Source organism: Neolamprologus multifasciatus, chromosome 4 (genome assembly GCF_963576455.1).
Source record: "Neolamprologus multifasciatus chromosome 4, fNeoMul1.2, whole genome shotgun sequence".
In the NCBI taxonomy this organism is placed as follows: Eukaryota; Metazoa; Chordata; class Actinopteri; order Cichliformes; family Cichlidae; genus Neolamprologus; species Neolamprologus multifasciatus.
The window spans coordinates 23,254,206-23,269,921 of NC_140442.1; the positions used below are offsets into that span (position 1 = coordinate 23,254,206).

The 15,716-nt window shown below is 44.6% G+C and overlaps 1 protein-coding gene across 4 annotated transcripts in view; it reads left to right on the forward strand.

Moving 5' to 3' along the window:
• The first annotated feature begins 1,834 nt into the window (after positions 1–1,834).
• The window catches only part of ep300b (EP300 lysine acetyltransferase b), a 32,387-nt gene continuing 18,505 nt past the window's right edge, over positions 1,835–15,716 (forward strand). The window contains exons 1-17 of one of the 4 annotated variants that reach the window (XM_085156071.1): positions 1,835–4,018; positions 5,607–6,196; positions 7,225–7,404; positions 9,394–9,703; positions 10,142–10,255; positions 10,405–10,647; positions 11,498–11,603; positions 11,700–11,828; positions 11,964–12,081; positions 12,198–12,381; positions 12,595–12,672; positions 13,296–13,375; positions 13,512–13,664; positions 13,770–14,270; positions 14,503–14,742; positions 14,836–15,016; positions 15,561–15,712. In XM_085156071.1, coding sequence (XP_085012197.1) covers positions 3,925–4,018; positions 5,607–6,196; positions 7,225–7,404; positions 9,394–9,703; positions 10,142–10,255; positions 10,405–10,647; positions 11,498–11,603; positions 11,700–11,828; positions 11,964–12,081; positions 12,198–12,381; positions 12,595–12,672; positions 13,296–13,375; positions 13,512–13,664; positions 13,770–14,270; positions 14,503–14,742; positions 14,836–15,016; positions 15,561–15,712 — 3,453 coding nt within the window. In that variant the 5' untranslated portion in view covers positions 1,835–3,924. The remainder of the gene's footprint in view (positions 4,019–5,606; positions 6,197–7,224; positions 7,405–9,393; positions 9,704–10,141; positions 10,256–10,404; positions 10,648–11,497; positions 11,604–11,699; positions 11,829–11,963; positions 12,082–12,197; positions 12,382–12,594; positions 12,673–13,295; positions 13,376–13,511; positions 13,665–13,769; positions 14,271–14,502; positions 14,743–14,835; positions 15,017–15,560; positions 15,713–15,716) is intronic. The other 3 variants (XM_085156072.1, XM_085156073.1, XM_085156074.1) reach the window with 3 other exon arrangements.

Sequence of the window (15,716 nt, forward strand, 5' to 3'; positions counted from 1 at the left end):
TTTTAAAAAGCCAGTTGGTATAACCTGATATATGTTTGGGGTTTTTTAGAAACAAGGAAAAGTTTTATGTAGTTTAACATCTTGTTTGTTATACTTAGTTACAAAAAAGGTTTTATTTTAATATGGATTGGTGTTTATCAATGTGATAAATATTTCCATATGCCCTTTGTTTTCTTTTTTTTCTGTTTTAATGTTAATAATATTTGGGGAAAAAAGGTGGTGAGAGTGTCTTGTCTCTAGATGCATGACATTGTAATGATGGGGACTCTGACGATCCATCTTCTAGCAGCTCATCTGTCCCCCAGTTATTCACTCAGGCACAGTTAAATGACTGGAATGAGATTTAGATGTGCCAAAGGAAGCGACTGTCGCCTCAGTGAGAGAAACCTCCTCCCTCCAGAAATCAAATTTTTGAGAATGATCTTATTCCATTCGTCCAAGTGAATGATGATTTTATCTTTGTGTTGATGTTAAAGGTCTTTTGAGTGCAATGGGTTGTTACAATGCAGAGGACTGGAGGTTGTTTGTTGGTAGTTTAAATGCCAGCCATTACCTGGGTCTTGAGAAAAAAAGAGAAAAAAAATGTATTTGTGACAAAACTGTACATGATTGAATATTTTATAAGATTTTTTAAAATGTTTATTAAGTAATATTAACTCTTTTCTGCTAAATAGCATGCTTATATTTATTGATGCAGGGCTGTGATGTTAAAGATTTTATGAAAATTTAAAGGGGTTATTATTCTGCTATTGGGATTGTGTTCATATACCAGCGCTGTGGAACTCAGCTGGTATTCACCACTGGTAGATCCATGACTGCACATATGATGTTGGGACAGCAGGTTTCCCACGGTGTCTCCAGACGCACACATTTGTCACATGTGCTCAGTCTGAACCTGCTCTCATCTCTCATCACCAGCAGTGGTCTGTGGCCACCACCTGCAAACCATTTCCTTTTTTTTTTAGCAGTGTACTGTCTCTGTAACAGAAAACACTTAAAGAATTTGGCATTTTATTAGAATCCAAGTATCTTTGATCTATCTGTTTATAAGATTAGAATATTTCATTAAACACTAATGTGTAAATGTTAGTCGCCCCTTATATCCTTTTGCTTAGAAAAATGGGAAATAAGTGCGGGAATTTATTGAAACATGTGCAAATGTACATGTAAATACAATATATAAGGCAAAAACAGGATGTCTGTGATTCTAATGAGCTTGAAAATCAATAAATGGCACGACCACATTTATGCTTCAACACAGTCTAATCTCTTTGAGGCAGCTTTCTTGTCATTTCTTTAAGTAGTCTTCAGAAATACTTCTCCAAGCTTCTTGAAGGACATTAAAAGCTCTTCTTTGGATCCCGTTGCCTGCCTTTTGTTTTGTTCTCCTTTCAGGATGAAACCTATTTTCAGTGATATCAACGATAATAGCAGGAAATTAAGTAGGCATATAATTATTTTCTCTTTTTGTTGCCATGTTTTTCAAGTAACCTATATTTGACAACAGCAAAACTGGAAATTCTGTTTTTGGTGTGCCACCCCAATATTTTTAGCGGCCCCTATATGGCCACCAAAAAATTCTGGACGCACCCCTGTTTAAAAACTGTACTTTTCAATATTATTGTCAAGTAAGTCGCTCTCCACTTTCTCTGTAGTGAAAGCCGCTGTATTTGACTGACATAAAAGTGGAGCGCCACTGTCCCCTGCAGATTGAAATCGGCAGAAATCCTCAGAAAAAAGGAAAGAAAATGAGAGAAAAGAGGCCAGAACCGGTTTCCGGACACTCCCGAACATTTACGAAGACAACCTCTTCTTCCCGTCGTCGCGCGCTCCCTCCTCCCCCCTTTCACGCCTAATGTTGCTGTACCTCAAACCCTCCCCCCGTATCAGAGGAGTAGAAACAACAAGCCGCCATTTTGTTTGTGCGGACAGACCGTCAGAAACAGGAGGAGATAACCGAGAGAAGGAGCGACTCCGCGACCCACGACAGCCGCTCCGGGAACCGCCGGGGGACGAAAGAGTGCCCGAATCCTGTCCGTGCTATCCGGGGAGAGAAAGCGTCACGAAAACCGATAAGACGTCAGTGGAGGGAAAACCGAGTCGGTGACATATATATGTGTATATGTATGCATGAGAAGGAAATACTCCGAAAAAATCCAAGGAAGGGGGTGTTTGCGGAGCGGAGACGGGGAGGAGAGGCGGAAGAGGACTGTGTCTCATAACGAGGGGGGAAAAACCTGCCAAAAAAAAGAGAGGAGGGAAAACATCAACATGAAAAATCATAATGTGTCCGTCGCGGAGGAAGGAGAGAGCCCGCATAGACAATTATATAAATAAATTGCTGCCGGGCAGAAGAGAGAGGTGGAAAGAAAGACGGGTTTAAAGAGAAGGGGGGGAAAATTGCCAGGATCAACGCGGAGGGGGAGCATTCACCATCACAAAGAGTCAATGAGAGGATTTTGTCAGCCAAAAATATTTCAAGGAGGAGGGGGTGTCAACATTATTGTGCCGATCTGAAGCTTTCCGCTTCCGAAATAGCCGTCAGATTTTGATCAATTTTTCTCCAGTCGCCGTTGATCCTCTGCTTTTGCTTCAGAGCTTTTCTTTCTTTTTTCCTCCTCCACGCGTGGCCAAGACATCCTTAAAAGCGTCGATATTTGTGATTTAATCTGAGGTTTTTTTCCTCTCAAGTGTTTTTTAAAATACCAGGAGAGGAACCTCTTGTGCACAAGATAAGTAACCCAACAGACCGTCCTCTGCAAGAGAGGAAAAATACTGCTTGGATCAATCTGACTGCCCGCTGATTGGCAATTTGCGCTGTGATCGTCCTCGGGAAGTGTACGGAGAGATAAAGTGTGCATGTGGGGAGATTGCACAAGAACTGTGATTTTTTTTTTCTTCTTTTTTTGGTTTTGAAGATCTTCTGTTTGCAGCCGTGCTGACTGCAAGACATCTCGCGCAAGCGGGTTGCAACAACCACTACGTGCAATACGAGTCCTGTTCTTTCTGACTACAGTGCCTTTTGCATGGTCAAACACTTAAGTGCACAAACAAGTCGGCATGTACATGCAGAACACAACGAATTCTATCATTGGGTTATATGTAGTGAGACATATACAGCCGCGATAGACTTTTTTTACCCGAGAAACCGTAAGCCCGGCGTGTCGTCCTCTCTGTGCAGCTGACTAATTTCTTCAGCTACTTTAAAGCTGGTGCAGGCTGTTTGTAGTGCAACTTTAACCGTGTCCACTGCCTTGTTTTACTTCTGGGGGAAATCAGTGGCACTGAGAGAGGTCCGATCAGAGAGGAGGAGAGAAATCTGTTGCATGAGAGAGCTTGGCTCCTGGAGTTAACACAGGAGACTGAAAGAAAGGAGGAAAAAAACAACTCCTGGCTTCTGTTTGCTGGATCGCAGTTGTCTTTTTTGTGCCCTGACAAATTGCTCTCCACCCCCCTCACCCGGCTTGGAGCGATTCGGATTTGAAACGGAGATTTTCTCCGCCGACTATGCCGGGCAGGACTGAGTACAGCCCGGAGGACAGATCTTGGGACGGGTTTTGTGTCGCAGAAGAGGCTACATGAGGTTGTCAGAGGGCCGCACGCTTGCCTTTTTTGCCGACTCCACCTTCCCACCTCCGCCGCCGCCTCCTCCTCCTCCTGCTGCTGCTGCTCAAATCTGTGAAGAAACAAAATCTCCGACTGGGGAGGGGGACTGATATCTGCAGAGAGGAATAAAAACGAGAGGGGAGAACTGAAAGACCTCAACACTGCTGTGCCTCTCTCCCCTACCGTCCCCCCCGAGCGGTGGGGGAACGATCAGAAAGGTTTCTTAAAAGGACTGGGAGACGCAAATAAAGGGGGTGGGGGATTGCATTTGCCCTCCGTGGATCTAAAGCGTTTTATTTTTAATTCTTCCAAAAAAATATGGCCGATAATGTTCTGGAGTCCGGCCCGCCTTCAGCCAAGAGGCCCAAGCTGTCCTCTCCTGCTCTCTCGGTGTCTGCCAGTGATGGAAATGGTAAATATTTGGCATGCGTTATTAAGGCTGGATAAAATATAAACCAGCTTCACTGTGAGGTGTGTGTAAATTGCCGGTCAGTTTTCGGAGTCCCTGCAGAGTTGCATTAGTTGCTTTGACTGACATGGTAAAAAAGTTGCTGCTCGCGAACAGCAACATGTTGTTGTCTTGGGGAGTTTGTTTGCTTGTTTATTTTTTAAAGTCTTAATCCGAGAGTTTTTGGCCGCTAATCGGGGAACATGGTAATAGTTGTGGCGTCAGGAACAACTTTTCCAGCACTTGTGTTTTGATGCGTTAGCCTCAACAAGCTAGCTAGCAGCAACTATTAGGGTCCACCTCCAAACAATGGAAGAGGCGAGTGAGCCCGGTTTGCTTCAAGTTGTAGAGGTAGTTTTGAATTGAGTAATTTGAAGAATTAAAGTGCCGACACATTAAGCACCAGGCTTCTTGGATATCCCGATAAAAACTAGAGAAAGATAGGGTTTTTCCGAGGCAGCTTTAAGAGAAAGTGAGGGTAGCCGAGCAGCTAGCTAGGCAGATAAACCCACCAGACCGGCTCAACTGAGCCCTGCATCTGGTTAGCAAAGACAAAAACCTCAACGGAACAAGTCTTTTTGAGTATCAGTCGATAACCAGTGACTCTGGAGAGAGAAATACCGTTTGCGGTATGATTATTGTGTCTTTAGCGCTAAGCATACTGGGTTTTTAATAAACTATTGTTATATACAAGCTAGCTATTGTTCGACTTGAATAAGTTAGGCAGAGCGTCCTTGTCCCGCAGAAGTTACAGCTTTGTTAATTTTCTCACTGCTGCCGGGTTTAAACGAAACAGTAAGCAAGCCACAGACTTTGACATGTCTTCTTTGGTGCCCTTTGTTCAGAGGCCTTTTCCTTTTAGCTTTTTGGTCGTACTATCAGAGCCCATTCTGGTTCTCTATCCCCATTGTTTGGCTACACGGCGACGCTGGGCCGCACTTGGTGCAGCTCACTTTTTAAATCTAATAACAACAAAGCGTGTCGCAGGCAGAGCAGCTGGATGTGTATCACCTCGTATGTGAAGTTGGATCTGTTAGTGCAAGACATTCATGCGAGGCGCAGTGCAATCTTTGGAAGTATTTGATCCAAAAAGTGAGAAGTCATTATGGGAATTTCAGGTTTAGTGAGGTGCCAACATCTCATAAACTACCATAAAAATGTAGGTAATGCTCTTGTCACTTTTAAATGAAAGGTTATGACAGGTTATGATTTTAATGTGCCTCCTGTTGCAGTAGATATGACTTCCTGCACGTCTCTGCAGTTTGTTCCCCTGAACCATAGAACTGCAGTTCAAATTCACACACCTTCCAAGGTGCTGCACTGTTTACCTCTGCGGCTTCTCGCCTTGTCCCGACTCCATGTGTGGCATCCCACAAACCACAAACTGGGGCTCTGGGGAGAGGTCCAGGCTGTGAGAGGCAGCTAGTGCTGGTCTTGTTTCCTGCCTATACACTCTAATAGTTGATTATTAAAAACAAAACACAAAAACCCTGTTAACGAAATCTCTAGTTTTCTGGCTGGTAATAATTCTGTTTTCCTCCTGTATGCCTAGATTTCGGTTCACTCTTTGAACTGGAGCATGACCTCCCAGACGAGCTCATCAGTTCTTCGGAATTGGGATTGACTAACGGAGGGGATGCCAGTCAACTCCACAGCAGCCTCGGAGGAGGAGGAGGTGGTCAGGATGCAGCTGCAAAACACCAGCAGCTGTCTGAGCTCCTGCGCGCAGTAGCAGCACCACAGCAGGGTGGCCCCACTTCTAATAGCACGCCATCTGGGGCATCCATGGGGATGATGGGGGGTGTCAGCGTTGCCCCTGGAGGACCTCAAGGCATGCCTCCCCAGAGCCAGCCGCAGCAAGCTGGATTAATGCAGCAGGTCGGAATGGTTGGAGCGCACAATCGGGCAGCAGCTATGGTGGGAGCCCAGAAGGGCAACGGTGGACAGCAGCCTCAGCAGGGGCTGATGGGGGGCCAGGTTGTTAATGGCTCACCTAGAATGGGCTACCCCAGCAGTGCTGGCATGGGAAACAACAGTAATCTTTTGCCAGATGGCCTACAACATCAGCAGCAAGGCGGTCAGCAAATGGGAGCCGGGAGTCAGGCAGGGATGAGAGCACAGCAGCCTGGAGCACTGAACAAGGTAGGTAGACTCAAAGCAGGTCTCATTTGTGTTTAAAATACTATTTTTCAAAGAGATTGAACTGGTCAAAATGGCAGGTTAAACCGTTTATGGCATGCTTTTAGTCTTATTTTTTGTAAAGTAACAGCTTTAAAATAAGTTATCTTAAAGTATTTGGGATGTACCTGTCAGAGTTCAATTCCTCACATGGATATAAAATATGAAAGTTACTGCTGAAGCCTGGAGGTATATGACTGATTAAAGCATGGAAAGCTGTAGGCAGACGAAGCTGTGCACTTGCCACTCGGATAAAACTACTCATCTCCAGCACAGGTGCAGATAGAAATGCGGTTACATGTTGGATGTACAGCTGCATCACAGTTTACTCTGTGGTATCGATGGTTAACCCACTTGCTGGTGACTTGTTAGCCACATGATGATTGTGATTTTTATTCTAGAGGTGTGAAGACGTTATCGGAAAAGACGGTTAAATGGTTTTAAACAAGGATTACTTCTTTGCGTTAGTTTGCGTCTCTGGGACTTTTTCTCAAGAGTAACAGGCCTGCAGCTTTGACTGTCTCTTATGTGCGCAAAGGAAATCGCACTGTTAAACCCAATAAATTGCTTTATTTTCTCTCTGAGCTTGTAAGTAGGGATCAGCAGTTCAATTAGACACTTACACATGGCAGCAGGTTACCACCCACCTCACAGTGCTGGTACTAAAGGCTCACTCTCACTGAAGTTTAGGCCATGATTTGCTGCTGTGACCATCGCTGTTACTGAAATTGTTTTCCAAGTCGAAAAGAAGGCAATAAATCATGTCTGTGTCGTTAGTTTATTGTGGAGAGGGAGGTGAAGTACAGTAACCAGACAGTCATGTTATTTAAAAGGTGACTGAATGTGTTGATTGTCTGGTTATAGTACATGTTGTGAAAAGTAAAGTAACCTTTTAAACTGTTTATTATCACACTTCATTCTTACATTGTCTTGTCTCCTCCTCCCCCTCTTTTCATTTTAACCCCCTCACCCTTTTCTCCACCGCTCTCCAGATGAATATGATGGCCAACGCGGGCCCCTATGGCGGTCCGTACGGCCAGACCGCTGGCCAGGGGATGCCTGGAGCAGGGCTGGGCCCACAGCTCCAGAATAAAGCAGGCCTCCCCAGCAATATGGCTGCCCAGTTTAGCATGGAGAAGAAGACACCAGCGGGTCAAGGCATGTCTGGGATGGTAGGATTTGTTGGTTTTTCTTCTGTTTAAAACTCTGTAGCCCATATAGGAGTCTTTTGGCCCTTACTGCAAATTAAACACACATTTTAACTCTGAATGATTCAAAGTAAAACCAAATATTGAATGAGATTCAGATTGGAAGAAAAAGTGTTGAGGGTATTTTACAGTCATGCTTACTGTATTAAATATATCATTTGAAAGCCCTGAAAACCAACTATCGTTGCCTCTGGTGCTTTTTTCCCTTCAATATTGACAACTGGCAAATGTATGGAGGTGGAAAAGTAGACGCCAGAGAGCCTAAACTTTTTACCTTATTCTTTACAGAACTGCTTCAGTAACTTTACATTGCTATATATGATTGCACAGCTTTTGAGATTTGCCATTTGCAACACATCCTATCAGAGGCGATTAGATGAGGTGTCTTATAAACTAGATCACAGTTTGAGAGCCAGAGACAGACGGGAATTTGTTTTATTTTGTGCCTTTAATTACTCAGAAAGGCAGTGTCCAGATGAGCATTTTTTTTTTTTTGCTTCAAATATTGGCCTTTCACTGGCAGTCGTACAAGAAGTCTTTTACTCCCTTCCAGACAGTGTAGCAGCTGAGAGGACATTGACACAGAGCCTTGCTGACACATAATAATAATAATAATAATAATTTTTAAAAACTTGCATGACTCAACCTGAAATGATTTTATTTATTTATTTCCCCCAAAACTTTCCCTTATCCCCATTGTTGTACAGCTCGGGGTTTCCGTCACAGTTTTCAGGTACCTTTTAAAACGTCTGCCAAAAATGACAAATTTGCTCAAGCCTGCTGATTTCTGGCTGCACATTTCCAGGGTTTGTGTGAAAGTCCTCTCTGTTAATTTTTTTGTTTGTTTGTTTTAAGTTGTCTACAAACCACGCTGAACAAATAATTAACACCATCTGTCATACTCCCTGACAGAGTTGCATTTATTAAGTCAGTACAAGAAATATACTGCAAGTTAGTGCAGCTAAGCTGTGATTTTTATGTGCTGGGCTCTTCCAAAGAAAACTGACACGTCACTGGGGAGATGGGGTTTAAATGTTTTGAATGTCATTTTTTCCCATTTTTGTTGGTGCGTTGTCAGACTGGGATGGGGTCATATTTCCGACTCGATCTCAGCACCCAGTCTCCACACTTGGCTTCAGTCAGCTTGTAGGTCTCATTGATGACTTCCAGTTTGTTTTTGGTTTGTCATTACCTCTTCAGAAAAGATGGGCTGCCTCTGCTAAATAACTGTGTCCGTGTTATCTTAATGAACACAGTTGTGGTGGAGGGAGTTTTTGGTAAATAAGTAGCTCGGATCACCTTTATAATAATCCACCTATCTCACAGAGATGAATCATCATAAAGATCAACCAAAAGCCTCAGGAGTGTAGTGTCAGATTGCAGTGACTCACTGCAGGTTGTTAACTTAGTCTGTGTGTTTGAGTGTAAGAGCTGCCCCCAATTTTTGAGTTCATTCACATTTCCAATTAAATGAGCAGGTGGATGTTCTGCACTGATCATCATTAGCCAAGAGAGATGATCAGAAGTCAGCTGGGCACTGTCATCTGCTCTGTTTACAGAGTTACTTATTATGCTGTATACCATTTGGCTCTAATTAAAAACTGGTCTTTTTTGTGCTTTTCAGCAGGCTCGTTCGTGCTTTAGATTTTTCTGCTGTATTTAATTATTAAATAGCTGAAAGCATTATTCAGAAGTACACTTTTTCCTCATTTCTTCCCATATTAGTTTACTGATTGTTGAATCAAGTACCTGATCTTACCGAGTGTATTAAACTTCTGAAACTTATGGCAAAAACTGCAGTTTCAAAGATCCATGCTCCAAGACTTCTTGCAGCATGGATCTTTAGCTGCTAGTTGCTCAGCAGTTATAAGATTGGTTACTGAAAGTAATCATTTTGTGGTGGATAATTCTTTCTAATGTGGCCTGTGCCTCTTTTCTACTCTCCATCCTAAGACGACTCCTCAGCAGCAGCAGCCTGGACCAGTTGGCGGTGTGTCGGTCAGCGGGGCAGCAGCAGCAGTGGGAGGGGTGCAGGTTGGACTCAATGCTGTGGGGGCGGGACCCGGCGCCACACCTCCTACTGCAGACCCGGAGAAGCGGAAGCTGATTCAACAGCAGTTGGTCCTCTTGCTGCACGCGCACAAATGCCAGCGGAGGGAGCAGGCCAACGGAGAGGTACGACAGTGCAACCTGCCTCACTGTCGCACCATGAAGAACGTGCTGAACCACATGACTCATTGCCAGCTTGGCAAGTCCTGCCAGGGTGAGTCTGCTGAATTACACCGATAGCTAGTTTATAGGGTGTGTGGTATATCTCATAAACACGATGGTGTCATGCATCTGCAACACTTTTTCCCCTTCTCTTGTTCTTTTACATATTTTCTTTTAATCCCTGTTGGTTTGCCTCCCAGTTTTTCTCTATCAGGATGAGTTATTTTCTCTTCAGCTGGCTGTTTTACTGTAATTCCTCTCCTTGTCTCACCGAGTCTCCATCTGGACGTAGTTTTGTTTTACTGAGTGACTCATATAATAAGTTATTACCTTTTGGCTCTTATTTTGCTTTTTTGTTCATCCTTGTCATGTTAATCATCTCTTGCCTTCACTCTGTCACCGTTTCCCTCCACTTGCTCTCCCATCTTTTTTACTCTTCATTTTTATTTCCTTTTCTAAAACATTTCCTCACCCTTGTCTTCTCCTCCAGTGGCGCACTGTGCCTCATCCAGACAGATCATTTCTCATTGGAAGAACTGCACACGACACGACTGTCCTGTCTGTCTGCCACTGAAAAATGCTGGGGACAAGAGGAATCAGCAGCGTGAGTCCTTTTCAGTCTTTGGCTGTATCTGCACATTAATTCCTTAATTAATTATTATTTCTAATTTAAACAATAAAGTGCATCACAGTGGGCTAGAATTCACGATACTCATCTCTCGTTACCTCTGTTTCTTTCTCCTGTTGCCACAGCTCTGGGCAACAGTGCTGGGGTGGGTTTAGTGAACTCCTTAGGTTCAGGTGTGCCAGGAGGACAGTCCAACGCACCGAACCTGAACCCTCCCAACCAGATTGACCCCAGCTCCATAGAGAGAGCCTATGCTGCACTGGGCCTCACTTACCAGGGCAACCAGATGCCACAGCAGCCGTCGCAGGCCAGCGTGCCAAACCAGGGGCTGCAGGGACAGCCCGGGATTAGGACTGTAAACAGCATGGGTTAGTATATAGAAACCTGCTAGGAATATGATGTCCTTGACCTTTGGGGAACAACTTAAGCAGCCCTGTAATGTTTAAAGCAGAGCTTTTCGGAAACTTGGAATGAGCTGTTTAAAGTTGTTCAGAGCTTGTCATCAGTTGCTGGCGCTGCCTCAGGTGTTATGAAAGAGGCCTAAACATGTAACTTTACAAGTCTTTGGTGAATGCTGAGTGTTCTTTAGTTCCTCCTTAATCTTTTACAGCTCTCCACTGAAGTTTAATTTACATTTCAGTGACGCTGAATGCAACAGTCTATGCTAACATTGTTTGTATTTCTTCCCCGCCTATATTCACACTGTACTTAACAATCCAGACCCAAGTACACTTCAGTTTGTCTGGGCATCTCGGCTCCACTCACTCACTCACTCACTCACTCACTCACTCACTCACTCACTCACTCACTCACATACATACTTTCAAGGAGTGTTTTTTTTAGAGCACAATGTGATTTTTGTGGCTCAAGCTGAGACGTTTTTATAAACGGTGAGAAACGGTCTTTTCACATGCCTTAAAGGTTTGCTAATTATTTAACAGTGATTTCCATGGTGCCAGCTGTCATTGTAAAAGCGTGACATTTTTATGTTTCGGCGTGGTTAGCGATCACACCAGATGCGTACCATATATGGGTCCAACTGAACCGTGTACTGGGATCGGTGCGCAGTGATCGCACTAGTCAGACCAACCTGGCTTTATCAGACAAATGTGATAGGGCACGATATAGACAATGTAGTGTGAGTACACTCTAAAATCTAAGGTAAACACTAGTCTACTTCCTATTTTCTATTCTAACTCCAAAACCCTCTCTTTCCAGGGGGAAACTCTATGGGAGTGAACGGTGGAGTTGGGGTGCAGACCTCCAACCAGCATTCCTCGCTACTGCCAGATGCCATGTTGCACAACTGTATGAACGCACAGAGGTCAGACTGCCTTTCATTGGCCACATCTATTTACTACTTTTTCATTCGGGTTGCGCTGGCTGAGACCTTAACTAACTCATCTGTCATTTCTCTCAGTCTGATGAATGATGGTGTGGGGAGCCTTGGTTCCTTGCCCACAGCTACTTCACCTTCTGCTGGAGGCATGAGGAAGTCTTGGCATGAAGACATCACACAGGACCTCCGCAACCACCTTGTCCACAAGCTGTGAGTCTGTTGTGTCCTGCAAACGTTCCAACAGAACAGAGGCAATGAAATGAATAAACAAGTTATTTCCAACAGTCGGTGTAAACGTAATTGTAGATGCACATTTTTCCTATTCGTGCGTGTGTATCTGAGCAGTGTGCAGGCCATCTTCCCCACTCCTGACCCAGCTGCACTGAAGGACCGGCGGATGGATAACCTGGTGGCTTACGCTCGAAAAGTAGAGGGGGATATGTATGAGTCAGCCAACAGCAGGGTAAGAATGTAGTGTGACTATTAGTTGGCAGATATAGAAAAAATAACTTTACATACATTAGTGTTATGTGCTGTTGGGATTTATCCTGTAAAATCCGCTTGCTGCGACTCTTCTAGGCGGAGTACTACCACCTGCTGGCAGAGAAGATCTACAAAATCCAAAAAGAGCTGGAAGAGAAGAGAAGGACGCGGCTCCAGAAGCAGGGCATCATGCCTGGCCAGCCTGGCATACCCTCTGCGGGCCTCCCACAGGGGCCTCCTGGCATGGGACAACCTCCCATGCCGCCGGGGCAACCACCTAGTGAGTAAACATTATTACCTCAGTCAGACACTCGTCTACAAATACTGCTGGCATACAAATAATCAAACTGATTGCCACCCGTCACATCTTTGCCTGGTACAAGATACAAAACACAAAATTGCCTTCTCAAAAATGAAATGTAGTCCAGAGGCAAAGGTGTAATTTTGAAGTAGAAAAGGAGCTCACTTTGATTCCTCGTTATTGCCCTGTCAGATGGGCCTCACGTTGATCCATCCATGGTCAGACCAGCCGGCCCCAATCAGATGGTCAACAGGATGCAGAATCCAGCAGGTACACCTCAAACAAGTATAAATGACTTAAAATCAATGGATTCTTGAGTAAATGTCATATACTGTATTTATTTTAGACAGGAGTTCTAGACCAGTATTTTTAAAAAAAATTTATAAATCAGGAAGTAGATATGGCTTTTCCCCATTGTGGAAATGTTTAGCAGAGAGCTACATTAGAGGGTTGGTTCACCCAAATTATGTGCAGATATTTATTTCTTTCTCTCTGCTGCCATCCCAAATCATCAGAGGTGAGCCGAATTTTGTTTGTGGTTTTCATTTTTGCCATTTTTTTTGTCTGCAGTTTATGTTAAATCTTAAAAAGCTACAGACTTTGCTTAACATTTTTTGTTAATTCAAACTTTCTACCAAAAAAATGTCCTTATATAAACTGCTGATAATCTATATTACTAATATGGTTATCACTCTAATCTTTGTGAACCGAGGCTTAAACATCTTCAGAAAACGTTTGAGCCAAATTTAAATGAGATTACACGCTGCCATGACCAGGAAATACTTACTCTTTATATCACTTTCTTTAATATGTCTGCATAATCCAAACAGTTACAGCAATGCCCAGTGAAAAGTGTTTTCACATGCCTCGATTTTGTCCTTTTTTTTTTTTAGGAATGAACCAGTTTGGTCAGATTGGTGGGATGCAGTCGATGGGTCAGAGGTCGACGCCTCCTCTTGCTCCGCTGAACCAGGTTGGCATCACTGTTGCATTCTCTGTCATTGCTTTGGGTTCATATGAATATCATTTATTGACTCATGTGCTGTGAAAAGCTCTAACTGCAGTAGAAGAGGTTACATGAGACTTTACGTGATTTGTTTTGTTTCCAGATGGGTATGGGAACAACGAGGATGAGTCAGCCTAACACCACACCGTTACAGAACCAGTACCTCCCTCCAGGCCAGTTTCCTGGGTCCAGTCCAGGACTTGGTCCTGGTGCCGTTGGTATGAATCAGTCAGGAACACAGAATGCTGTGCATGCGGTAAGGATTGAGTTGAAGAGTGACATTACTTTGTCACAAGTTTGGAATGATAAAGTTTCAAAGAGGATGACTAAACATTATCCTGTGTCCTACTCTCTGCATCAGAACCAGATGTCAACACCGCCATCCCACCCAGCCAGCAGCCCCGCTCCCCAGTCCGCCCCTTCTGTTCCAGGCTCCGGAGCCCCCGTAGGCTCTATGGGGTCTGTGAATGCTGGTGGCACTGGGTCTCTGCCTAACCTGCCTCCATCCTCCAACCAGTCCAACGCTTTCCCTCATTGTCCGCCTATGCGAACAAACTCCCCGTCACCAGCACGCAGCTTAACACCTCAACCCCATCAGACGCCCCCGAGGTTACCTGGTTGTCAGACCCCGCAGCCGCAGACCCCCAGCACACCCCAGCTGCCCCATCCCCAGCACCCTCAGCAGCAGCAACAGCAAGCCTCGCAGCCGCAGCCATCAGTGCACACGATGAACTCTGAGAAAGCAAATCACCTTCAACAGCAGACACTTGGGGACACGGCCTCCTCGGGCCCTCAAACAAATCAGACTTCTTCAGTGCTGAATCAGAATGCTCACGTGCCATCACAGCAGCCGCAGACCCCGGTGAGCAGATTAGAGTCTTTCTTTATTTTCTTCCCCTAAGATTGTTTTGTGAGGCTTTCATTTTGAATTGGTTCCCTGTCTGACTCTCTTATTTTTTTGTACTCACAGGAAATATGGGAAAAAAATCATCATGTTTAGTTTTAGCAGATGACTGTGTAAACCCAACATAACACGGCACGTGTCCCGTTTGCCTTTTCTAAACCTCACTCCATCTCTGCCTGCTCTGCCTCAGCTATCTGCGAAGCCTTCTCTGACAGCAGATGGTCAGGTTTGCTCTCCAGCATCAGTCACCAGCAGCACTGATCCCACCTCTCAGCTCGCTTCAGCCAACGGCCCTGCTCCCAGCCAGGAAGATGTGAAAATGGAGGTGAAGAAACAAGAAGAGGACGACGAAGGAGCCGATGCTCAAGGAGACGGCAAGGGGAAGATGGGAAAGGGTCAAGCTGATGTGAAGATGGAGGAGAAACCAGAGGTGAGGCTCTTCAAAATGAACTTCCTGATGTTTTATTTTAGTCTTCATTCTGATAAAGAAATTTGTTAACTGACACACAAACCTTTCTCCCAGATAAAGAAAGAGAAGCCATCAGGAGACGGGTGTAAAGGAGAGCCCATGGACATGTCTTCATCTTGTGTGTCATCGTCAGTAGCGACAAGTGAAGACAAGAAGCCAGAAGTGAAGAAAGAGGAAGGGTCAGGGTCAGCAGCCACCAACAGCTCCCCAGCTAACACTCAGACCAAGAAGAAAAGTAAGCGTCCACTGTTGTCTTTGTTAGTGATTAACAGCTGTAGCATCTCCACAGTGACAGCTGTGTAACCACAAACTGTGACTCATGTGAAGCACTGTCATAGAGAAATAAGTCGAAATCACATGAATCTACTCGAGGAGAAAGATGAACTTCCGTAAACTTTATCATTGTTTCTGACAGTACTGGCCTGTGAATGTGAAGTAGCGAAAGCTGTCGTAGCTTATTAACAGTGTTGTTCATCATACCACAGAATAATATGCAAAACATTGCATTATGTATGAGTGGTAGGCTCACACAAGCTGTTGCTTATGCCTGCACCCATTATTCCTGAATTATAGTGGTTCTGTTCTTTTCCCCCTTTTTAGGAAATGTTGCCCCCCTCCCCCAAATCAGACAGAAAGAAAATGAACAATGAATAAATTAAAGAATAAACACACAGAGCTGGAAATGAGCACAAGACGTCCTCTTTTAATAATGCAGTTGGGGGGCGGGGGGGTTACTGACCGCTCCCTGATCCACTCCCTGACTGATTCTCCTTTTCCAGTTTTTAAGCCCGAGGAGCTGCGTCAGGCTCTGATGCCCACCCTGGAATCTCTGTACCGGCAGGACCCGGAGTCCCTTCCCTTCCGTCAGCCGGTGGACCCCCAGTTACTGGGAATACCCGTACGTATTCGAACTAGTAACAAAACTAACCTGGTAA